Genomic DNA, 25,910 nt, shown 5'->3' with positions numbered 1-25,910 from the left:
ACATTGGGCAAGCCACTTAACTTCTCTGTGCCTCGGTTACCTCATCTGTAAAATGGGGATTAAGACTGTGAGCCCCCCGTGGGACAACCTGATCACCTGGTATCCCCTCCAGTGCTTAGAAGAGTGCTTCGCACATTGTAGGCACTTAACAAATACCATTATTATTGTTGTCGTTATTATTAAGACAAGGTAACTGACGCACAGAGAGGTGAGGTGACTTGTCCCAGGTCATCCAGCAGACAAGTGGAGGAGGTGGGTTTAGAACCCAGGTCCTCAGACTCCCAGGCCTGTGGTCTTCCCATTAAGTCAGGCTACTTCTCAGCAGTAGTCCCCGCTCCTATCCACACTGGCCCTCAGGGGACCTTACAGACCATTTCACGTGCAATCCACCTGGTCTCAAAAACATCCTCCTCACTTGAGACAGAAAGGCAACCCAAGAAGTCACTCTGGACTCAGTTCATTCCCCGTCCAGTTGAAAATATCCAGTCCAAGAGAACGGGCTACCTCTGGAGGCTAAAACACAGGCCGTAAATATCCCACTTTACTTTGTAACGTGCAGAGATCAGTCAATTCAACCCCTTCTGTCCGCAAGTCTCCCGAGGAGCCGGGACCGACTCCAGGCAGGGGAGTCTGGAAAACCCCTCAGAAAAGGCTGGAATGCTCGGGGTCAACGGAAAAGCTGGTGAAATTGCTGCTCATCACACTCTCCCGTTTGCTCAACGAAACCTCCGCCTGGGGGATCCCGAGTCTGGGGTCCAGGCCGCAGAAGACCGCCCGGCATTTCACATAGAGGACGTAGAGGTACCTCCTGAATTTCTCGCCAGCGAACGCGTAGATGAAGGGGTTGAGGCAGCAGTGAACGAGGGCTATCGTCTCCGTCACGCTCAAGCCGAACCGCAGATGTCTCTTCAGGGTGCAGCTGGTAAAGAAGTTGTAGTGATTGAGGGTTTCCAGGCACACCAGCACGTTGTAAGGGGTCCAGAAGATGAAGAACACAACCACTACCATCAAGATCAGCTTGGCCGCCCTCCCCTTCTTGTGGTTCTTGCAGAAGAGTAAGGTCTTGAGGATCCTCAGGTAGCAGTAGCTCATGATGAGGAAGGGGAAGAGGAAACCGAAGAGGTTGGCCTCCAGGTTGCGAAGCATGGGCCACATGTGCTGGAGGACTTCAGGGTAGTTGCCCGTACACTCGCCCCCCACCTGCTCGGTGTACATGAACTGAGGGACGGCTGCCAAGATGGCAACCGTCCAGACGCCGAGGCTGGTGCTGACGCCGTGCTGGACGGTTCTGCTGTGGATGGAGCCGGCGGCCCGCACGATCGCCAAGAAGCGGTCGATGCTTATGACGGTGACGAAGAACATGCCCCCAAAGAGACCGATGAAAAAGAGGGCCGAGGCGCTTTTGCACAAGATGTTGCCCAGATGCCGGTCCCCGACCACGTAGTGGATCCAGACGGGGAGGGAGATCACCAACAGCAGGTCGGAGAAAGCCAGGTTCAAGAGGTAAATGTCCGTGATGCTCTTCTTCTTGCCTCCGTTGGTCAGGGCGAAGACCACCAGTAGGTTTCCCACCAGCCCAAAGGCAAACACCAGGGCGTAGAGGACCGGCAGGAAGACTTTCCCAAAATCCAAGATGTCTCCCAGTTCGCACACCTCGGCCAGATTATCGTAGTCAAAATCGGTGGTCATTTCAAGGGTTTTCTCGGTCATGATGGAGCTTGGGATAGGGAGAGAAAAGCAAGAGCATTTCTGCCAGGGGGTAGGTGTCGTAGTAATAGTAGTAGTTGTGGTGGTAGTAGTAGCGATATTGGTGTCATCCTCGACTCCGCTCTCTCATTCACCCCTCACATCCAAGCCGTCACCAAAACCTGCCGGTCTCAGCTCCGCAACATTGCCAAGATCCGCCCTTTCCTCTCCATCCAAACCGCTACCCTGCTCATTCAAGCTCTCATCCTATCCCGTCTGGACTACTGCACTAGCCTTCTCTCTGATCTCCCATCCTCGTGTCTCTCTCCACTTCAATCCATACTTCATGCTGCTGCCCGGATTATCTTTGTCCAGAAACGCTCTGGACATATTACTCCCCTCCTCAAAAACCTCCAATGGCTACCGATCAATCTGCGCATCAGGCAGAAACTCCTCACCCTGGGCTTCAAGGCTCTCCATCCCCTCGCCCCCCTCCTACCTCACCTCCCTTCTCTCCTTCTACTGCCCAGCCCGCACCCTCCGCTCCTCCACCACTAATCTCCTCACCGTACCTCGCTCTCGCCTGTCCCGCCATCGACCCCCGGCCCACGTCATCCCCCCGGGCCTGGAATGCCCTCCCTCTGCCCATCCGCCAAGCTAGCTCTCTTCCTCCCTTCAAGGCCCTGCTGAGAGCTCACCTCCTCCAGGAGGCCTTCCCAGACTGAGCCCCTTCTTTCCTCTCCCCCTCGTCCCCCTGTCCATCCCCCCATCTTACCTCCTTCCCTTCCCCACAGCACCTGTATATATGCATATATGGTTGTACATATTTATTACTCTATTTATTTATTTATTTATTTTACTTGTACATTTCTATCCTACTTATTTTATTTTGTTGGTATGTTTGGTTCTGTTCTCTGTCTCCCCCTTTTAGACTGTGAGCCCACTGTTGGGTAGGGACTGTCTCTATGTGATGCCAATTTGTACTTCCCAAGCGCTTAGTACAGTGCTCTGCACATAGTAAGCGCTCAATAAATACGATTGATTGATTGATTGATAGTAGCAATAATATTGGTAGTAATAATGATGGTATTTGTAAAGCGCTTACTATGTGCCAAGCACTATTCTAAGCGCTGGGGTACCTACATGGTAATCAGGTTGACTCACGTGGGGCTCACTGTCAAAATCCCCATTTTACATACAGATGAGGTAACTGAGGCACAGAGAAGTTAAGTGACTTCTGTTCCAAAGTCACACAGCTGACAAGGGGCAGAGGCGGCATTAGAACCCACGACCTCTGACTTCCAAGGCTGTGCTCTTTCCTCTAAGCCATGCTGCTTCACAGCGCCTAAAATCTTCCCTTTCCTCTCCATCCAAACTCCTATCACATTTAGTACCAGCACTTAACCCACCTTCAATACTGCGTTAGCCTCTTTGCTGACCTCCTTGCAAAAATGAAATTGATTGATTGAATGACAAGTGCTGTGGAGGATGTTCACAAGGGCCAGGATGAACAAAGGGATGATATGGCTCAGTCGGGGAAGGCTTGCCGTAGGAGGTGGGATTTTTAGGAGGAGAGATTTAAAGGTGGGGAATGGTGCGGCCCACCCAATGTGGAGAGTGGGGGAGTAATTGTATCCTAGCCAAGCCTGAGGGGGTGGGTCTCAAGGCTCAGAGGGCTAAGCCGGGGCTGGAGAGTCTAAGACATCTCAGAGAATGAGAAAGTCATGCCTCAGAAGTGGATACAACTTCCGGGTCATGTTGGGTAGGGACTGTCTCTATATGTTGCCAACTTGTACTTCCCAAGCGCTTAGTACAGTGCTCTGCACACAGTAAGCGCTCAATAAATACGATTGATGATGACGATGATGATCTGTCGCAGGTGGGACTGGGTCTTAGGAAGGGAGAAACAGGGTAATTACCCCAGGCCTTAGGCTCTGGGGGTCCATGCAGAGTGAGAGGCATAAGGAGCCTTGGCCAGGAACTGCTCCCAAGAATAGTAACTCCCGGGTTCTCAGGAATCGAGCTTTTGTTCCGGGAATTAGTTCCATTCTGCAGATTTCCTGTCCCTCGGGATTGGCCAATTTGCATTCGCCCCTTCTCATCCAACTGTTCCCTCTGAGCTGTTTTGTTTCCAGGCCGGTTTGACTGTCTTCCGACCACCTTGTTAAAGTGAACAGGAGTAATTCCTGTGACTAGAGTCCCTAGGAGTGGTAGAATACCAACAGATGGACCGTGGTGGGCCTTTAGGCTTGGACTCCAGTTTGTCTGGCCAAGTCGCCTAATAGCCTCCTCTCTCCTTTGTTTAATTTTGTCTGTCTTTTCAGGGAATTTGGTTTGTCAAGGTCTTGAGACAAGAAGAAGCCAGGTCAGGATTCCTGACCTGTTTATCAGTTGCGTTTGCCCACCAGATCCCTATAATGGAGAGAACCAGGCAGGGCCTAATTATTCCCCAAGTAGAATTTCCTGCTGTTTATCTTAAGGCATATACAATATATGGTGCTCTTCAATTGCATGTGAAGCTGTACCAACTGTGTGTAGAGAAACTCTGTGTTGCTTCAAGACAGAAGCAGCGCGGCTTAGCGGAAAGAGCACGCGCTTGGGAGTCAGAGGTCGTGGGTTCTAATCCTGCCTCTTCCACTTGTCAACTGTGTGACTTTGGGCAAGTCACTTCACTTCTCTGGACCTCAGTTACCTCATCTGTAAAATGGGGATTACATTTACAGCCACACGGGCTCACCTGATTACCTCATACCGCCCCCCAGAGATTAGAACAGTGCTTGGCACATAGTAAGCGTTTAACGAACGCTATCTTTTTATTCTTCTTCTTCAAGTTGAGCTGGCCTTGACTAGTAGAAGAAACTACCCCTCAGCCACCATTAGTGCTAGTAGAAATAAACTTGTCTGACATAGCTGCTTAAACACAGCGCAGAGTCTGTGACGTTTTCTTCCACACAGCCTATTTGCCCCAGGTCTTTGACCACTCTGGGGAATCTCTAGCCCAGATCTCCGTTTTGGGGGCTGGAAGCAGGCACACTGCATGGCTAGGCAGCTTCTCGTGCTCTTGTTCTAGGCTAGGTGTTTGTTAAGTGCTTACTATGTGCTAAGAATTGGGGTAGATGCAAGCTAATCAGGTTGGACTCACCTCCTTCAGGAGGCCTTCCCAGACTGAGCCCCTTCCTTCCTCTCCCCCTCATCCCCCTCTCCATCCCCCCATCTTACCTCCTTCCCTTCCCCACAGCACCTGTATAAATGTATATATGGTTGTACATATTTATTACTCTATTTATTTATTTATTTATTTATTTATTTTACTTGTACATTTCTATCCTATTTATTTTATTTTGTTGGTATGTTTGGTTCTGTTCTCTGTCTCCCCCTTTTAGACTGTGAGCCCACTGTTGGGTAGGGACTGTCTCTATGTGTTGCCAATTTGTACTTCCAAAGCGCTTAGTACAGTACTCTGCACATAGTAAGCGCTCAATAAATGCGATTGATTGATTGATTGATTGACTGATTGGACCCAGCCCACCTCCCACCTGGGGCTCACTGTCTTGAAAAAATGTCATTTACAAGAAGTCAAGTGAGTTGCCCAAGGTCACACAGCAGACAAGTGGAGGAGCTGGGTTTAGAACCCAGGTTCTTCTGATTCCCAGGCCTTTTCACTATCCAATCAATCAACTGCATTTATTGAGTGCTTACTGTGTGCAGAGCACTATCAATAGTATTTGAGTGCTTACTACTACTAATAATGATGGCATTTGTTAAGTGCTTACTATGTGCCAAGCACTGTTCTAAGCGCTGGGGTAGATACAAGGTTATCAGGTTGTCCCACATGGGGCTCGCAGTCTTCATCCCCATTTTACAGATGGGATAATTGAGGCACAGAGAAGTTAAGTGACTTGCTTAAAGTCACACAGCTGACAAGTGGTGGAGCAGGGATTAGAACCCATTACCTCTGTGTGCAGAGCACTATACTAAGCACTTGGGAGATATCCACTAGGCATGCTGCTTCACCTGGGACTTTAAGAGTTGCCTCACCCTCCTTTCCAACCCTCCTACTCTGTTTTTTCCCAGAATGCCAGGCAATGGTGAGATGCCAACCAAGAATGCTCCGCCCTGGGAGACCTGAGGCAGCAGGGAGTCCACACCAGCAATCTTTCCAGAGGCCGGCATTTTCTTTCTCACTGTGGCAATGTCATTTGACTTCTAGACTGTGAGCCCACTGTTGGGTAGGGACCATCTCTATATGTTGCCAACTTGTACTTCCCAAGCTCTTAGTACAGTGCTCTGCAAACAGTAAGCGCTCAATAAATACAAATGATTGATTTGGCAAGACCACTTTACCTTTTCCTGTGCCCGGATAGACAGTGTACTCTGCCTCCCTTGGGAATCTGGGGCAGCTGAGGTTCCTGTGCAAATGACTGACCAGCTGCAAGTGACACATCAGTACCGCATAAATCTTGGTAACCAGAGGAAACCACGGAAATACAAAATCCAGCTGCTGCCTTCTCCGGAGTTGCCTAACTGCCGCTGTCACCCTCCGCATCGATATTTGGTAGGTTTTACCAGCATACCACACCTCCTTGTCTGTTCCTAATGGGGTGAGCACCAGAAGACTGAACATTTCTTCATTAATAATAATAATAATCATGGCATTTATTAAGCGCTTACTATGTGCAAAGCACTGTTCTAAGCGCTGGGGAGGTTACAAGATGATCAGGTTGTCCCACGGGGGGCTCACAGTCTTCATCCCCATTTTACCAATGAGGGAACTGAGGCCCAGTGAAGTGACTTGTCCAAAGTCACACAGCTGACAGTTGGCAGAGCAGGGATTCGAACCCATGACCTCTGACTCCAAAGCCTGGGCTCTTTCCCACTGAGCCACGCTGCTTCTCCAGTAGCCCTGCCCAAAACGAGTTTAAAGTCTATAGGGGGCTCATCAATCAAACCCAACTGCACCTCCTGCCCCTGTAGTTCACCAAGGCAATCGTGGTTTCCCATTAGCCTCAAAGTCACTCAAATTAGCCCAAATGCAGGTGATTTGGGTCAAGAAGAAATCAGAACTAAAGGAAACTAGGTAGGGGACTTAGAAATGTAATCTATTTTCCCTCTCCTCTCTCCTCTCCCTCTACAGTAATAGTGCTACTACTACTACTAGTCGGTGAATAGTGTTTATTGAGCGCTGACCGTGTGCAGAGCATTGTACTAAGCACTTGGGAGAGTACAGTGTAACAACATAACAGACACATTCCCTGCCTATAACGAGCTTATAGTTTAGAGGGGGAGGCGGACATTAATATAAATGCATTACTACTATAAATGATAATAATGGTACTTATTAAGCTCTTACTATGTGCCAAGCACTGTTCTAAGCTCTGGGGTAGATACAGGTTAGACATAGTCAATGTCTCACATGGGACTCACAGTCTAAGTAGGAGGGAGTAGGATTTAATCCCCGTTTTTCAGATGGCACAGAGAAGTTAAGTGATTTGCCCAAGGTTACACAGCAGATATGAGGCAGAGCCAGGATTAGAACTCATGTCTTCTGACCCCCCCCAGGCTTTCTTCTTTCCCCTAGGCCACACTGCTTCTCATTAGGCACTGATGGTTATGAGCTGGGGCCCCAGTAAGAATTTTAGAACCATAATTAACAATAGTACTTGTTAAGTGCTTACTATTTGCCAAGCACTGCATAAAACCCTGGGTAGATACAAGATAATCAGGTCAGGAAAATCTGTGTCCCACATAGGGCTCACGGCATTGACCAAACCCCACCCATCCACCCACAGAACACAGGAAAACCATCGTTAGTAACAGATACATTGAGGGCAGAAAACATACTTACTAATTTACTGTCCCAAGTTTCTAAGTACAGTGCTCCTCATACAGTAGGTGCCAAATAAATACTATTGATTGATGGATTGATTGACATAGTGCTCCTTCTCTCAAGTCCAGACCCCAAGAAAGCCTAAAGGAAAGGAAATAGAGAGGAGAGGGAAAATAAATTACATTTCTAAGTCCCGTGCCTAGTTTCCTCTAGTTCTGATTTCTTCTTGACCCAGATCACCTGCGTTTGGGCTAATTTGAGTGACTTTGAGGCTGATGGGGAAACCACGATTGCCTTGGCAGACTACAGGGGCAGGAGATGCAGTTGGGTTTAATTGATGAGCCCCCTGTAGACTTTAAGCTCATTTTGGGCAGGGAATGTGCCCTTTCTCTTGTTCTATTGTCCTCTTCCAAGGTCTGGGCACCATAAGACCTCAATAAATACGATTGATTGATTGGCTGATGAGCCCTCAATGTAAGACCAGATCTGGGTCAGTTAGAAGCAGATCCTTCTCAATTCAAGGAGCAAATGCTTCGATGGGGTGGGAGGGAGGAAGGGGGGTGAAGGATGTTCATGGGGCATCATTCGTGGGCCCCCAGTCCCAATTTTCTTCCAAGAAGCCTTCCCTAAGCCCTTCTTTCCTCTTCTTCCACTCCCTTCTACTTCATGCTACTTGCTCTCTTTATTCATCCCCCTCCCAGCCATGGCTTAGTGTTAAGGGCTTGAGAGTCAGAGGTTGTGGGTTCTAATCCCGGCTCTGCCACTTGTCAGCTATGTGACTTTGTATATGCTCCAGTTTATACCTGTCACCCTCCTAGATACACATACTGTTCATTAGAGTTGTCCGTTTTCTCCGGGCTGGATGGCTCTGTTGTCAGCGCCGTCTCTTGACTGGCCAAATCTTAGTATAGTGCTCTGCACACAGTAAGCGCTCAATAAATACGATTGAATAAATAAATTTAACTTCTCTGTGCTTCAGTTACCACATCTATAAAATGGGAATTGAGACTGTGAACCTCACACCGGACAACCTGACTACCTTATATCTATCCCAGCGCTTAGAACGGTGCTTGGCACCTAGTAAGAGCTTAACAAATACCATAATTATTAATATATATCTATAATTTATTTGTATTAATGTCTATTTCCCTGTCCAGACTTTTAGCTCATTGTGGGCAGGAAATGTGTCTGTTATATTGAACTCTCCCAAGGGCTTCGTGCAGTGCTCTGCACACAGTTAGCACTCAAGAAATACGACTGAATGAATTAAATGAATACCACGTTAATCCAAGCATTTACCCTTTCCCGTCTTGATTACTGCATCAGACTCCTTGCTGACCTCCCGGCTTCCTATCTCTCCTTACTTCAATATGCTGCCCGGGTAGCTTTTCTACAAAAAATGTTCAGTCTGTGTTTCCCCACTCCTCAATAACCTCCAGCTCATCCTTCTCCGCATCAAACAGAAACTCCTTACCATCGGCTCTGAAGCTCAGTCACCTCGCTACTCTCCTAGTATAACACACACACACATTTTGCTCTGCTAATGCCAAACTACTCACCACACCTCGACCTTTCCTATTTTGCCGCCGACCTCTCACCCACGCCCTGCGCTTCCCCTTCGTGTGACAAACACTCTCCCCACTTCAAAGCCTTATTGAAAGCACATCTCCTCTGTAGGCCTTCCCTAAGTCCTCATTTCTTCGCTCTCTCCATTCTGCATTTCCTTTGCTCCTGGATTTGCTCCTTTTATTCACCCCTCAGTCATCACCCCTTCAGCCCTTATGTACATCCTTAATTCATTTATTTATATGAATATAAAATTGTCTTCCCCTCTTGACTGTAAGCTCGTTGTGAGCAGGGAACATGTCTACCAACTCTGCAGCATTGTGTACACCTTATGTACACATCCTTAATTCATTTATTTATATTAATATAAAATTAAGTCTTCACCTCCTGACTGTAAGCTCGTTGTGACTAGGGAACATGTCTACCAACTCTGTTACATTGTGTACACCTTATGTACACATCCTTAATTCATTTATTTATATTAATATAAAATTAAGTCTTCCCCTCTTGACTGTAAGCTCGTTGTGACTAGGGAACATGTCTACCAACTCTTACATTGTGTGCTCCCAAGAGCTTAATACAGTGCTCTACACACAGTAAGTGCTCAATAAATACGATTGTTTGATTGAATATGGATGATCAATAACTCAGCATCACCATTCATTCAGTTTTATTTATAGAGTGCTTACAGTGTGCAGACGACTGCGCTAAGTGCTTGGGAGAGTACAATATAACAATACCACTACTCTTCTCTGAGGCTCATGCTGGACACTGGGCATTGCCCCATTGATCAGACTACCACCTCATTCATTCATTCAATCGTATTTATTGAGCACTTATGGTGTGCAGAACACTGTACTAAGCACTTGACCAAACCTATGTCTTCTCTGGAGGCAGGGGTAGAACTGACCTCTCTGTGAAGGCCTCAAAAACAGCCACAAAAAGGAGTAGGGTCATTCAGAGCATATAGAGAGATAACTTGTTTGCAAGCTGGGGATGTGGTCTTCCCGTGTGAGTTATTCATCTCTGAGAAGGCTGCTAGTCTATGTCTGGGCTTTGGGCTGGGGGCAAGGGAGTTTGGGAGTGAGGAGCAGGGATCCAATATGGAGCCCCTGGGGAGAAGACGTGGCTTAGTGGATATAGCACAGGCCTGTGTCAGAAGGACCTCAACTCTCATCCCAGCTCTGCTACATGTATGCTGTGTGACCTTGGGCAAGTCATTTTGCTTCTCTGTGCCTCAGTTCCTCATCCCTAAAATGGGGATGAGTGTGAGCCCCATGTGGGACAGGGACTGTGTCAAACCTGATTAGCTTATATCTACCCCAACACGTACAACAGTGCTTAGCACATAGTAAGTGCTTAACAAGTACCCTAATAATAATAATAATTATTATGACACTTGGAGTAGCAGGAGGAGGGTTGGGGGCTGGGCTTCCTGCTTCAGAAGAGAAGGAGCAGTGTGGGCTGGGATGATGGCCTGGTTCCCTCTGTTACTGGGCCTGGGGCTCTAGCAGCCGGGGTGAGCCACAGCTGAGCCAGAGCCTTTTTTATGGTATTTATTAAGCATTTACTATGTGCCAGGCACTGTACTAAGCACTGGGCAGATACAAACTAGACAGGTTGGACACGGTCCCTGTCCCACATGAGGCTCCCAGTCTTAACCCCCATTTTACAGATGAGGTAACTGAGGCTCAGAGAAGTGAAGTAACTCACCCAAAGTCACACAGCAGAGTGGTGGAGCCAGGATTAGAACCCAGGTCCTTCTGACTCCCAGCCTTCCCTCCTCCTCCCCAACTGACGTTTTTACTACTGCTCAGCTCCACTTTCGAGGTCACTTGTCTGGTGACCCCCCGGCTGTACCCTGGAGGTTGTTGTGAAAATGGCCTCAGTGCAGGCCCGGCAAACAGCAGGGATTGCGACAGGTGAAGGAAAATAAATCCGTGGGAAAAGTTGCCCATGAAGGCATTGTCCCTAGCTGGTGTCTCTGCTCATGGTTGTCCTGGTAATAGGGGGCTTCACACCCCTTGGGGTCCAGCACTTCCTCATGGGTTCTCTAATAATAATAATAATAATAATAATAATAATAATAATAACAATAATAATTAGGTATTTAAGTGCTTACTATGTTCCAGGCACTGCTCAAAGTGCTGGGGTAGATACAAGAAAATTGGGTTGGATACAGTTCCTGTCCTACGGTCTTAATCTCTGCTTTTCAGATGAGGGAACTGAGGCACAACAGAGGCAGAGCCGGGATTAGAACCCACGACCTTCTGAATCCCAGGCCCATGGTCTATCCATGAAGCCCTGCTGCTTCTGTCATCCGGGAAGTCCGTTGTGGGCAGGGAACGAATCTACCAACCCTGTTGTATTGGACTCTCCCAAATGCCTACTTACTGAGGGCTCTGTACACGGTAAGCACTCAGTAAATATCACTGATCGATGGACAGATGAAATCAGCTGCTCTCCCAGAGGCCCAGAGTGAATTGCTCTGGCTTCTCGGCCTTTAGTGCTCACCGTAATCTAATGCCACTTCCTAGGCACAGAGATTCTGCCGATAGAGATTTGGGGGGAAGCCTGAGGGATTATCTGCTGTGCTCTCCCAAGCACTTAACACAGTGGTCTGCACTCAGTAAGCACGCTATTAATACCACTGATTGACTGATGGATTGATTGATTCCTCAAAGCTTTCACCAAGCAAAGTAAACACTTGTTCTGGGTCTCCCCGGGGATGACAAAATGGTGAATAGGAGAGTTGGGGGAAGATGGGAGTAAGGCCTCTGTGGGCAGGAATTGTCTCTCTTTTATTGTTGAATTGTACTTTCCAAGTGCTTAGTACAGTGCTCTGTACACAGTAAGTGCCCAATGAAATCGATTGAATGAACGGGAGAAGGGTCAGGAAAGGAACAGGAATCTGGAAATCCAAAGCCTTCCGTTTTCAAGCAGAGGGAAGGGTCTGGATGGGCTGGGAGCAGTGCAGGCCTATGAGATGGGAGACCTGGGCTCCAGTCTGCCACTGAACCACAAAATATCTCTGAAATGATCTTTCATTCAGTCATTCATTCAATCGTATTTATTGAGTGCTTACTGTGTGCAGAGCACTGTACTAAGCACTTAATTGTATTTAATGAATACTTACTGCATGCAAAGCACTGTACTAAGCACTTAAATGATCTCCCACATCCTCAGTAGTCCCCTGTCAGCACTACTGTGCTTTCCTTTGAGGCTCAGAGCAACTCTTCCTCAATGTCCTTCCTCTTTCTTCGTTTCCCGTCCTACTCCCTCCTTGGAATCAACCCGGATGGGGCGCTGGGATAATCTCAGCCTCCTCACAATCACTGGGTGCTGAATTGCTGTTCTCTTATCTCCCTCCAGCGCCTATCCTTCCCGTCTCATTCTACCCTCCTGGAAACAGTGAGATGGACCCATGGTTGGTGAGGGGCAGGGTGAGAAGTTCTGAAAAACATTCCCCAATCCATTAAAATTCCAGAGGAGGAAAGGACTAGGGGGAGATGACAGGGCCCTGCCTCTGGGAATCCCCAAATCTTCTCTGAGTGCCTGGACCATAGAATATCAGCTCACTGTGGGCAGGGAATGTACCTACTGACTCTATTGATTGTACTCTAAGTGCTTAGTACAACCCCACAGCACTTAGGTACATATCTTTAAACTATATATTAGCAGTTATTTATATCAATGTCCGTCTCCCCCTCTAGACTGTAAGCTCACTGTGGGAAGTATCTACTGACTCTGTTGTACTGGACTCTCCCAAGAGCTTAGTACAACCCCGCAGCATTTAGGGACGTATCTTTAAATCATACGTTATACATTATTCATATTGATGTCTGCCTCCCTCTCTAGACTTTAAGCTCACGGTAGTTAGGGAATGGGTCTTCAAGCTCTCCCAAGTACTTAGTACAGTGCTCTGCACATAGTAAGCGCTCAGCAAGTATCGTCAAAGGTGATGATGATGATTTGAAAACAGCACTGTTTGATTGACTGACTGCCAACCCAGCGGCAAGGAAAATCTCTCTCCAGGGCTCCTCTGGTCTCATTAAATCCCTCCAGTTCAAGCTCCCTTGATCCAGCCAGCCTCCTACCTTTCCCTCACCCCACTCAGCTAATCAGTTATTCAATCGTCTTTACTGAGCACTTCCTGTGTGAAGAGCACTGTAAGAGCTTGGGAGAGTACAAAAGAACAATATAACAGACACATTCCCTGCACATAATGAACTTACCATCTAGTGTTGTCGACCTATGTTGTTGTTTGTACATATTTATTACTCTATTTATTTTACTTGTACATATCTATTCTATTTATTTTATTTTGTTAGTATGTTTGGTTTTGTTCTCTGTTTCCCCCTTCTAGACTGTGAGCCCACTGTTGGGTGGGGACTGTCTCTATATGTTGCCAACTTGTACTTCCCAAGCTCTTAGTACAGTGCTCTGCACACAGTAAGCGCTCAATAAATACGATTGATCGATTGATTGATTGATTGACCTGGACTGGCTCCAGTTTATACCCGTCATCCTCTTAGGTAAACATATTGTTTGTTAGAGTTGTCCGTTTTCTCCGGGCTGGATGGCTCTGTTGTCAGCGCCGTCTCTTGACTGGCTAAATCAGAGTCACAGATTTTTCACTCAAAGCCTCAGTACCATGCAGGCTCCTCTGAGCCCGCAATTTTCGTTCAATCACATTTATTCAATCGCCTTTATTGAGCGCTTACTGGATGCAGAGCACTGTACTAAGCACTTGGGAGAGGTCAATAAACAGACACATTCCCTGCCCACAAGGAGCTTATAGTTTCAGCCTCACCCTTGCTCGATTTCTTCTAGCCCTAAGACAATTTGCTATATATTTTAGGGATTTATAGGGAGTGTGTCTACCAACTATATAGACCTCTCCCAACACCTAATACAGTGTTCCACACAAAGCGTTCAATAAATACAACTGATTGAGAGGGGACTGCCGCAGCGCAAGCAACTTCCTGCTGGACTCTGGGACAACATGTCTACTGACTCTGCTCTATTGTACTCTCCCGAGCGCTCAGTACAGTGCTCTGTGCACAGTAAGCGCTCAATATTGACAAGGTGGGTACTTCAGTGGGAAGCACAAGAGCAATAACTGGAGTTGGGGAGAAGACAAATTGCTCAATCAGCCAGTCAATCAATGGAATTATTAAGCACTGACTATGTGCAGAAAGCTGTACAACATTGTCATATTTACTGAGCGCTTACTGTGTGCAGAGAACTGTACTAAGTGCTTGGGAAGTACAAGTTGGCAACATATTGAGACAGTCCCTACCCAAAGTACAGTGCGAGGGGAATGGTAGACGTGATCCCTGCCCTCAAAAAGCTTACAGTCTAGCTCCTAGCCGACAGGAAGGAGTTTGCGTCTCTTCCTGGAGCCTAGCAACAGGTGACTCCCAGAGTCACCGGAACACATTCCCAGAGAGGCCGGCGGAAGCGACGCCTGAATGGAACCAAAATGAGCCTGCTTATTGTTATAGTGGGCTCTCCCGAGGGTTTAGTCCAGTGCTTTGCACCCAGTAAGCGCTCAATAAATACGACTGAATGAATGAATGAGTGGAACCACTTCTCTTCACACCCACTGCTCGGATCCCTTAGCGCTGGCTGCGGGAAATGAGGGGAGACAGGTCAAGAACCTCCTGGAGCCTGCAGGAGTGAGGTTTCTCAGAAAGGGTGAGGCCCCCGTTCTTCTAACTGGACCCTGGAAATAAAAGGGTGGTGAGGTAGTCTGGCAGACACTGGTTCATTTCCACCACAGTCCAGTCATCTCGGCTGCCTGATCCACCTGGGCCCTTGGTGCCCACTAGCCACAGAGATGCCAGGGTGGCAACCCCCGCCCGGCATCCCGAGGGGCAGAGGGCGGACCCTTCGCTGTCATTGATATTTTATCCCCAGGATGTCTAAATGCAGCTTTCCCCCCCACTCTGTCTCCAGAAGACCCCATTATCCTAATGAATAATAATTTGCTATTTGTTAAGCACTTATTGTGTGCCAAGTATTGTACTAAGCATCGGGGTAGATACAAGCTAATCAGTTTGAACCCAGTCCATATAGGGGCTCACGGTCCTAGTCTTGGAACTGAGGTACAAAAAAGTAAAGTGATAATCCCAAAGTCACACAGCCGATGACTCCCAGAACTGCGCTCTACCTGCCAGGCCACGCTTCAATCACAATTCTATCCTCAGGAAGTCTAAAGGAAGCTTTCCCCCCACCCTGTCTCTTGAAGAGACTGTGACCCCCTCATGAGAAAGGGACTGTGTCCAATCCAAATTGCTTGTATCCACTCCAGCACTTAGTACAGTGTCCGGCACATAGTAAAGTGCTTAACAAACACCACGGTTATCATTAGCCCGATGAATGATTTTTAAACCATAACTCACCTCTTTCCCTGGACTCCTAGCCCTCTCCTCTCCCACCTCCCTCTTAAACGATTTAAAGGAGAGATATTTATTCTTACTTTGCTGGGCTCCGTGAGTCAGAGGTCCGAACCAGAGAGGAGCATTTCCCCTTCTTCCAGAAGACTCGGTGCTGTCATGATCTTGTAGTTAGCCAGTGAGGCCTCAGTAGAGCATTAACTTCCTACGAACACTTAATTTACTTCTATTGCAACAAGTGGGCGTGGCTTGTGTCGTTGCTAGTGTGTCTGAACTGGTAGTGGCTAAATTAATCCATCAGTGATATTATTATTATTGCTATTATTATTAATATTTATGGAATTTGTTGAGAGCGTACTATGTGCTGACTTATTGCTGGGGTAGATACAAGCTAATCAGACTGGACACAGTCCCTGTCCCGCACAGAGCTCACAGTCTCAATCCCCGTTTTACAGATGAGGTGGCACAGAAAACTTAAGTTACACAGCAGACAAGTAGCTGAGGCGGCATTAGAAGCCAGGTCCTTCTGACTTCCAAGCCTGTGCTTTATCCCCTTCGTCATGCTGCTTCGTCTTCTTGTGATAATAATAATTATTGTTATATTTGCAAAGTTGTAACTATGTGTCGAACACTGGTGACACCTCACGCTTGCCACGTAAGCACTGGGGTGGATACAAGGTGATCGGGTCAGACACAGTCCCTGCCCAACGTGAGGCTCATAGTCTAAGGAGGAAGATTTAATCCCCATTTTACAGTTGAGGAAACTGAGGCACAGAGAAATTAAATTACTTATCCAGGGTCACAAAGCAAGCAATTGGAAGAGCTGGGATTAGAATTCAGGTTCTCTGGCTCCCAGGGCCGCGTTCTCTCCACTGGCCGTGCTCGAGCGATTATTGAGCCATTAGTGTGTGCGATGCACTGTACTGTGCTTGGGAGAATACAGCAGAGTCGATAGACTATAGTCGATAGTCTATTTATTTATTTATTTATTTTACTTGTATATATCTATTCTATTTATTTTATTCTGTTAGTATGTTTGGTTTCGTTCTCTGTCTCCCCCTTTTAAACTGTGAGCCCACTGTTGGGTAGGGACTGTCTCTATATGTTGCCTACTTGTACTTCCCAAGCGCTTAGTACAGTGCTCTGCACACAGTAAGCTCTCAATAAATATGATTGATGATGATGATGATGATAGACACACCCCCTGCCCACAAGGAGCTTACATCTAGAGAGGGAGTCAGGCATTAATGTAAATAAAGGAAGACTCAAGAATGGGCTGTAATGCAGGGCTTTGTGCTGTCTCTCTTCTTTCCCCAAGATTCCCTATCATGCCCCATTTTCTTTGGCTCTGCCTGGCTGATAAAGGCCAAGTTTGACAAAGTCTGCCCTTTTTTCTCTGGGAGTGAGCATAGATGGCACAGACCACGTAGAAGCAGTGTGGCCTAGTGGATAGACCACAGACCTGGGAGTCGGAAGGACCTGAGTTTTAATCCCGGCTCCTCCACTTGTCTGCTGTGTGACCTTGGGCAAGTCACTTAGCTTCTCTGGGCCTCAGTTACCTCCTCTGTAAAACGGGGATTAAGACTTTGAGCCCCACTGGGACACGGGCTGTGCCCAACCTGATTATCTTGCATCTACTCCAGTACTTAGTATGGTGTCTGGCCCATAGTAATCATTTAAAAGGTACCATTAACAAAAACAAAACAAAAGAACAAGAAGAAGAAGCATGGCCTAGTGTAAAGAGTACAGATCTGAGTCTGGAGATCTGGGTTCTAATCCTGACTCTGCCACTAGCCTGCTGCTTGACCTTGGACAAGTACTTCTCTATACCTCAGTTCCCTCATGTGTAAAGTGGAAATTGAATATTTATTCTGCCTCCCCTTTAGATGGTGATTTCCCAGGTGGAATAGTGACCTTGTCTAATTGGATTGTATTGGATCTACCCCAGTGTTTAATGAGTTCCGTGCTTGGTGTGGAGTAAGGACTTAATTGTAAGCTCGCTGTGGGCAGGAAATGCATCTGTCAACTCTCTCAAGCTCTAAGTACAGTTCTCTGCACACAGTAAGCATTCAAAAAATACCATTGATTGATTGATTGACTGAGAAGTAGCCTGGCTTAATGGGAAGAGCCCGGATTTAGGAGCCAGAGGTCCTGGGTTCTAACCCCAGCTCCACCACTTGTCAGCTGTGTGACTTTGGGCAAGTCGCTTAACTTATCTGTGCCTCAGTTACCACAGCTGTAAAATGGGGATGAAGACTGTGAGCTCCACGTGGGACAACCTGATTACCTTGTATCTAGCCCAGTGCTTGGCACATAGTAAGCGCTTAACAAATACCACCATCATTATAGTTATTATGATTAGACAGCAAGAAGGCCACTTCCCAACACTAAGTAGTCTTTTAAACTAACAAGAAGAAGCAGCGGTAGTTCTTTCTTTGGAGGAATTCATTACCACAGTCTAAGGCATGATAAATAGCAAATTCCCTGGGTTTTTTTTAAAATAGTATTTCTTAAGCACCTATTATGTGCCAGGCACTATACTAAGTGCTGGAGTAGATACGAGCTAATCAGGTTGGACACAGTCTCTGTCCTACAAGGCACTCACAGTCTTAGTTTGAGGTAACTGAGGCCCAGAGAAGTGAAATGACTTGCTCAGGTCACAGATCAGACAAGTGGTGGAGCCAGGATCAGAACTCAGGTCCCTCTGACTCCAAGGACCCTGCTCCATTCATTCATTCATTCATTCATTCATTCATTCAATCGTATTTATTGAGCGCTTACTGTGTGCAGAGCACTGTACTAAGCACTTGGGAAGTACAAGTTGGCAAAATATAGAGACCGTCCCTACCCAACAGCGGGCTCACAGTCTAGAAGGGGGAGACAGACAATGAAACAAAACACATTAACAAAATAAAATAAATAGAATAAATATGTACAAATAAAATAAATTTAAATAGAGTAATAAATACATACAAACATGTATGTGGGGAGGGGAAGATAAAGGAGGGGGCTCAGTCTGGGAAGGCCTCCTGGAGGAGGTGGGCTTTCAGTAGGGCTTTGAAGGGAGGAAGAGAGCTAGCTTGGCGGATGTGCGGAGGGAGGGCATTCCAGGCCAGGAATTCCCTGCACCATACTGCTTCTCTGGTTGAATGAGTGTCCTAGGTTTCCTTTAATAAGTTTTCCTGAAGGAACACCATGGGCCTTTAAAAGTGTCAGCATTATCAATTTCTTCAAGAAGAAAAGCAAGATCGTTAAATGTTAAAATGACCAGGCATTTCACTGCTCTCCATTGCTGCCGAGAATTCCACGGTAACTTGATGCCAAAATCCTTGAGAACTTGACAGATAGAGTGCTTTAAAGTACCCAATTGCCTTGCACCCTCCTATCTTACCTTGCGGATTTCCTATTGCAATCCAATCCACTCATTTCACTCCTCTTATGCCAACTTACTCATTGTGCCTCTATCTTGCAGCCCACATCTCGCCCACATCCTGCCTCTGGCCTGGAAGGCCCTCCCCCTTCAAATCCAAAACACCACCACTCCCTCCATCTTCACGACCTTATTAATTGATGCAAGAATAACAATAATGATGGCATTTATTCAGCGCTTACTACTCGCAAAGCACTGTTTTAATCAATCAATCAATCAATCGTATTTATTGAGCGCTTACTATGTGCAGAGCACTGTACTAAGCGCTTGGGAAGTACAAATTGGCAACACATAGAGACAGTCCCTACCCAACAGTGGGCTCACAGTCTAAAAGACTGTTTTAAGTGCTGTGGAGGTTACAAGGAGATCAGGTTGTCCCACGGGGGGCTCACAGTCTTCATCCCATTTTACAGATGAGGGAATGGAGGCACAGAGAGGTTAAGTGACTTGCCCAAAGTCACACAGCTGACAATTGGCAGAGCCGGCATTTGAACCCCTGACCTCTGACTCCAAAGCCCGTGCTCTTTCCACTGAGCCACGAAGAGAGCAGAGAACAAACGCCCAGATTTCTATTCTGTTTAGGCCTTACAAAAACATTTTATGCCCACAACAGGCCTTGCGGACACTAAGCAAGAGGCCTTCCTGACTAACCCCTCATTTCTCCTACTCCTTTCTGCATTTTCCTTGCACTTGAAACTGTACCTTTTAAACATTTGATATTTGCCCCACCCTCAGCATCACAGCATGTCTGTCACCCCCTCTCAACCGTTCCTCTCGGGCAGGGAACACGTCAACCAATTGTGTTGTACTCTCCCAAGTGCTTAGTACAGTGTTCTGCACTTAATAAATACCGTTGATTGATTGATACGGTATCAATCTCGGTACGCTCTCCCCCTCGTCCCCCTCTCCACCCCCCCCATCTTACCTCCTTCCCTTCCCCACAGCACCTGTATATATGTATATATGTTTGTACATATTTATTACTCTATTTATTTATTTATTTATTTTATTTGTACATACCTATTCTATTTATTTTATTTTGTTAGTATGTTTGGTTTTGTTCTCTGTCTCCCCCTTTTAGACTGTGAGCCCACTGTTGGGTAGGGACTGTCTCTATATGTTGCCAATTTGTACTTCCCAAGCACTTAGTACAGTGCTCTGCACATAGTAAGCGCTCAATAAATACGACTGATGATGATGATGATACAAGCGGGGGGCAGGGAACAATCAATAAGACTTCTGTTTTGGCCTTACAAAAACATCTGACACCCTCAACAGGCCTTGCAACACTAAGCAAATTTGGCTGCCTGAGGGATACGTCAAGTTATTAAAAATCATCATCATCATCATCAATCGTATTTATTGAGTGCTTACTGTGTGCAGAGCACCGTACTAAGCGCTTGGGAAGTACAAATTGGCAACGTATAGAGACAGTCCCTACCCAACAGTGGGCTCACAGTCTAAAAGGGGGAGACAAAATCAAACATACTAACAAAATAAAATAAATAAATGCTTACTATGTGCAAAGCACTGTACTTAAGGCTACTCTACAACCTGAGTGGGGCATACTGGAGTTGAAACTGCTTTCACAATCAGAGTGAAGCAGGGTAGCAGGGTGGTGTGTTAGACATAAACCTGTTTTGGGGGTATTTTTAATGGTATTTTTTAAGCACTTACTATGTACCAGGTGCTGCATTGCTGGGACAGCTACAAGTTAGATACAAATTAATCAGGTTGGAAACAGCCCATGTTCTACATGGGGCTCACTGTTCTCATCCCCATTTTACAAATGAGGTGACTAAGGCACAGAGAAATGAAGTGGCTTGCCCAAGGTCACACAGCAGACAAGTGGCGGAGCTGGGATTAGAACCCAGATCCTTCTGACTTCCAGGACCGTGGTCTATCCACTAGGCTACTGTTTAACCCGTTCTGCAGTATAAGATTTTGGGATGTCTGGCCCATGACCGTGAGCTCCAGGTGTTCGAATGACTGTGCCTGATTCGATTATCTGATCCCAGCAATTAGTATAGTGCTTGGTAAGTAGTAATAATAATAATAATGATGATGGCATTTATTAAGCGCTTACTATGTGCCAAGCACTGTTCTAAGCACTGGGGAGGTTACAAGGTGATCAGGTTATCCCATGGGGGGTTCACAATCTTAATCTCCATTTTACAGACGAGGCAACGGAGGCACAGAGAAGTTAAGTGGCTTGCCCAAAGTCACACAGCTGACAATTGGTGAAGCCGGCATTTGAACCCATGACCTCTGACTCCAAAGCCCGTGCTCTTTCCACTTAGCCATGCTACTTCTCTAAAAATAATAATGATGGCATTTGTTAACCACTTACTATGTGCCAAGCACTGTTCTAAGCGCTGGGACAGATACAAGGGGATCAGGTTGTCCCACATGGGGCTCACAGTCTTAAATCCCCATTTTACAGATGACGTAACTGAGGCCCAGAGAAGTTGTGACTTGCCCAAATTCACACAGCTGACAACTGGGGGAGCCGGGATTTGAATCTATGACCTCTGACTCCCAAGCTCAGGTTCTTGCCATTGAGCCTTGCCACTCCCTGCTGGGCTGCCTTGGGCAAGTCGCTTAATGTCTCTGTGCCTCAGGTCCTTCATCTGCAAAATGAGGATTCGATGCCATGCTCCCTGCCCACAGTGAGCTTACAGCTTAGTGGGGGAGGCAGGCATTGATATAAATGAATTACAGCTATGCACATAAGTGCTGTGAGGCTGAGGGAGATGTGAATAAAGGATGAAAAGCCAAGTGCAGTGGTGACACAGAAGAGAGAGGGAGAAGAGGAAAGGAGAGCTTAATCAGGGAAGGCCTCTTGGAGGAGAGGTGTCTTCAATAAGGCTTTGACGGCAGGAGAGCGATAGTTTGTTGGATACAAAGAGGAAGGACATTTCAGGCCAGCGGGAGGGTGTAGGCAAGAGGTTAATGTTGCCAACTTGTACTTCCCAAGTGCTTAGTACAGTGCTCTGCACACAGTAAGCGTTCAATAAATATGATTGAATGAATGAATGACATAGATGAGATCAAGATACAGTGAGAAGGTTAGCATTAGAAGGGTGAAGTTTGTGGGCTGGGAGGCGAGGTAGGATGGGACAAGCTGATTGAGTATTTTAAAGGCGATGGTAAGGCATTTCTGTTTGATGCACAGGTGAACGGGCAACCACTGGAGGTTCTTGGGGAGTGGGGAAACATGGCCTGAACATTTCTGTGGAAAAGTCATCCAGGCAGCCGAGTGAAGTATGACCTGGAGTGGGGAGGGACAGAAGGCTGGGAGGTCAGCAAGGAGGCTGATATTGTAATCCAGGTGGGATAGGAGAAGTGTTTGAATTGTGGTAGCAGCACGGATGCTGCTTTAGCAAAGTCGTGAAGGCCGAACCGACAGGATTTAGTGATAGATTGACTATGTCGGTTGATTGGGAGAGAGATAATAATGCCAAGGTTAGGGGTTTGTGAGATAAGAAGGCTCGTGGTGCAGCCTACACTGATGGGAAAGTCATGGGGAGGACAGGGTTTGCGTGGGAAGATAAGGGAGAGTAAGCTACAACACAGTCGGTAGACATGTTCCCTGTCCACCAGGAGTTTACAGTCTAGAGGGGGAGACGGACATTAAAATCAATTAAGGGTAAAGTTCAAAGTGCGTAAGTGACACAGAAGGGAGAGGGAGGGGGGAGAGAAGATGAAGGCTTAATTGGGTAGCACCTCTTGGTTGAGGATGTGATTTTAAAAAGGCTTTGAAAGTAGGAAGAGTGGTGGTCTGTGTGGATGTACTAATAATTGTATTAATAATTGTGGTATCTGTTAAACCATTCCCCACAGCACCTGTATATATGTATATCTGTTTGTACATATTTATTACTCTATTTATTTTACTTGTACATATCTATTCTATTTATTTTATTTTGTTAGTATGTTTGGTTTTGTTCTCTGTCTCCCCCTTTTAGACTGTGAGCCCACTGTTGGGTAGGGACTGTCTCTCTATGTTGCCAACTTGTACTTCCCAAGCGCTTAGTACAGTGCTCTGCACACAGTAAGTGCTCAATAAATACGATTGATTGATTGATTGATAAGGGGCTCTGTAGATACAAGAAAATCAGGTTTCACATGAGGTTCACATTCTAAGTAGGAGGAAGCACAGGTATTGAATCACCACTCTGCTAAGGGGGGAACCAATCAATCAACCAATTGCATTTATTGAGCGCTTACTGTGTGCAGAGCACTGTACTAAGCGCTTGGGAAGTACAAGTTGGCAACATATAGAGACAGTCCCTACCCAACAGTGGGCTCACAGTCTAGAAGGAACAGAGAATCAATCAATCATATTTATTGAGCGCTACTGTGTGCAGAGCACTGTACTAAGCGCTTGGGAAGTACAAGTCGGCAACATATAGAGACAGTCCCTTCCCAGCAGTGGGCTCACAGTCTAAAAGGGGGAGACAGAGAACAAAACCAAACATACTAACAAAATAAAATAAATAGACTAGATATGTACCAATAAAATAAATAAATAGAGTAAAAAATATGTACAAACATATATACAGGTGCTGTGGGGAAGGGAAGGAGGTAAGATGGGGGGGATGAAGAGGGGGATGAGGGGGAGAGGAAGGAAGAGGCTCAATTTGGGAAAGCAACTTGCCTAAGGTCACACAGGAGGTAAATGGCAGAGCCAGGATTAGAACCCTAACCCTAAGACTCCCAGGATTGTGCTTTTTCCACGTAAACTCCTTCTGAAATCTTGGGATTTTGGCTCAGGAGTGAGTCTGTACTCCTGGGGCCCAGACATCTTCGTTGGGTCTTCAGTTAAGCGACTAGGGATCAATCCACCAATTGATCAATCAACGGTACTTATTTATTGCTTACTCTGGGCAGAGCACTTTACTAAGTGCTTGGGAGAGTACAATAGAGTTAGTACGTGCTGTCCCCCGATCCCAAAGATCTTACAGTCTAGCGGGAAACTGGTAGGGTCAGGACCAAGAAAAGAAGTGGGTGCCACGGAGGAGATGGAAGTTGAAGAAGACGAAGCGCCCATCTACTTTATCCCCTGCTTGCTCCACTGCCACAGCCAGCCCAGGATCCAGATCAGAGCTGGGATCCCCACCCCCAGGCCGGGGTGAGCTGGGCATTCATTCATTCATTCATTCATTCATTCAGTCGTATTTATTGAGCGCTTACTGTGTGCAGAGCACTGTACTAAGCGCTTGGGAAGGACAAGTTGGCAACATATAAAGACGGTCCCTACCCAACAACGGGCTCACAGTCTAGATGGGCAGCCACGCCACCTTCCCATCATCACCGCCCCCCCCCAACCCGGACAAACATACCAAACAAAACCAAACATACTAACAAAATAAAATGCCATTATTATTATTATTATTATTATTATTATTAGAACAGTGCTTTGCACATAGCAGGTGCTTAACAAATACCATCAAATGCCAGAGAAGCAGCATGGCTCAGTAGAAAGAGCTCGGGCTTTGGAGTCAGTCCAGACCAGTCCTGCGTCCCCACTGGCAAACTGGGCTAACTGGGAAGCCATGCTGCTTTCCCATCATGTCCCAGGCCTTGCCCACTTCTCGAAGGAAGGGAGGCGGACTTTAGTGGGCACACACCTTCATCCCCACAAGCTCCTTCCCAGCGGTTGAGGTATGCCCACTGTTGGGTAGGGACCGTCTCTATATGTTGCCAATTTGTACTTCCCAAGCGCTTAGTACAGTGCTCTGCACATAGTAAGCGCTCAATAAATATGATTGATGATGATGATGGTGATGCCTGCATTCCATTTTTGGTCTTTAGGCTCATGTGCCTGTTCCAAAGCACCTCAAGGAGGAAGCGAGATGGGCCTGGTAATTTTGGGTCTGTCTCTCCTAAGGGACACCTGGTCACCTTAATCCGAACGACTCAACGAAGGCAAGCTATTGGCCCGGAGATACTTTTTGAATCTTGCTGTTGGGCTTTCCACTGACCAGTCTTTAAATAATAATAATAATAATAATGATAATATTTGGTAAGCACTTACTACGTGCCAATCAATCAATCAATCGTATTTATTGAGTGCTTACTGCATGCAGAGCACTGTGCCAAGCGCTTGGGAAGTACAAGAGCACTTGGGAAGTACAAGCACTATAGTGTCAAGCACTATACTAAGTGCTGGGGTAGTTACAAGATAATCAGGTCAATCAATCAATCAATCAATCGTATTTATTGAGCGCTTACTGTGTGCAGAGCACTGTACTAAGCACTTGGGAAGTACAAGAGCGCTTGGGAAGTACAAGCACTATAGTGTCAAGCACTATACTAAGTGCTGGGGTAGATACAAGATAATCAGGTCAATCAGTCAATCAATCAATCGTATTTATTGAGCACTTACTGTGTGCAGAGCATTGTACTAAGCGCTTGGGAAGTACAGGAGCGCTTGGGAAGTACAAGCACTATACGAAGTGCTGGGGTAGATACAAGATAATCAGGTCAATCAATCAAGCAATCGTATTTATTGAGCGCTTACTGTGTGCAGAGCACTGTACTAAGCGCTTGGGAAGTACAAGAGCGCTTGGGAAGTACAAGCACTATAGTGTCAAGCACTATACTAAGTGCTGGGGTAGATACAAGATAATCAGGTCAATCAATCAATCAATCAAATGTATTGAGCGCTTACTGTGTGCAGAGCACTGTACTAAGCGCTTGGGAAGTACAAGCACTATAGTGTCAAGCACTATACTAAGTGCTGGGGTAGATACAAGATAATCAGGTCAATCAATCAATCAATCAATCGTATTTACTGAGCACTTACTGTGTGCAGAGCACTGTACTAAGCGCTTGGGAAGTCCAAGAGCGCTTGGGAAGTACAAGCACTATAGTGTTAAGCACTATACTAAGTGCTGGGGTAGATACAAGATAATCAGGTCAATCAATCAATCATACTTATTGAGCGCTTACTGTGTGCAGAGCACTGTACTAAGTGCTTGGGAAGTACAAAAGC

General features: G+C 46.5%; 1 protein-coding gene across 3 annotated transcripts; it reads right to left on the bottom strand.

The window, feature by feature from the left end:
• Nucleotides 1-287: 287 nt before the first annotated feature.
• Nucleotides 288-15,632, bottom strand: CX3CR1 (C-X3-C motif chemokine receptor 1). 3 transcript variants are annotated; one of them, XM_038772249.1, is made up of 3 exons: nucleotides 15,564-15,632; nucleotides 7,532-7,654; nucleotides 288-1,717 (listed from the first exon to the last, which is right to left on the bottom strand). In XM_038772249.1, exon 3 carries the CDS (start codon nucleotides 1,708-1,710, stop codon nucleotides 643-645), a length of 1,068 nt encoding a protein of 355 aa, XP_038628177.1. In that variant the 5' UTR covers nucleotides 1,711-1,717; nucleotides 7,532-7,654; nucleotides 15,564-15,632; the 3' UTR covers nucleotides 288-642. The 3 variants fall into 3 exon arrangements, with proteins under 3 accessions (XP_038628177.1, XP_038628194.1, XP_038628186.1); XM_038772266.1 differs by lacking the exon at nucleotides 7,532-7,654 and having other exon boundaries at nucleotides 15,564-15,614; XM_038772258.1 differs by lacking the exons at nucleotides 7,532-7,654; nucleotides 15,564-15,632 and adding an exon at nucleotides 6,031-6,109.
• Nucleotides 15,633-25,910: the final 10,278 nt, after the last annotated feature.

Source organism: Tachyglossus aculeatus, chromosome 2, assembly GCF_015852505.1.
Source record: "Tachyglossus aculeatus isolate mTacAcu1 chromosome 2, mTacAcu1.pri, whole genome shotgun sequence".
Classification (NCBI taxonomy): Eukaryota; Metazoa; Chordata; class Mammalia; order Monotremata; family Tachyglossidae; genus Tachyglossus; species Tachyglossus aculeatus.
Note: the sequence above shows the minus strand (reverse complement) of the source record. Positions and strands in the feature narration are given on the sequence as shown.

What these genes read in the sequence shown, in the direction of transcription:
- CX3CR1 (XM_038772249.1), bottom strand. Translation starts at nt 1,710, where the DNA reads ATGACCGAGAAAACCCTTGAAATGACCACCGATTTTGACTACGATAAT.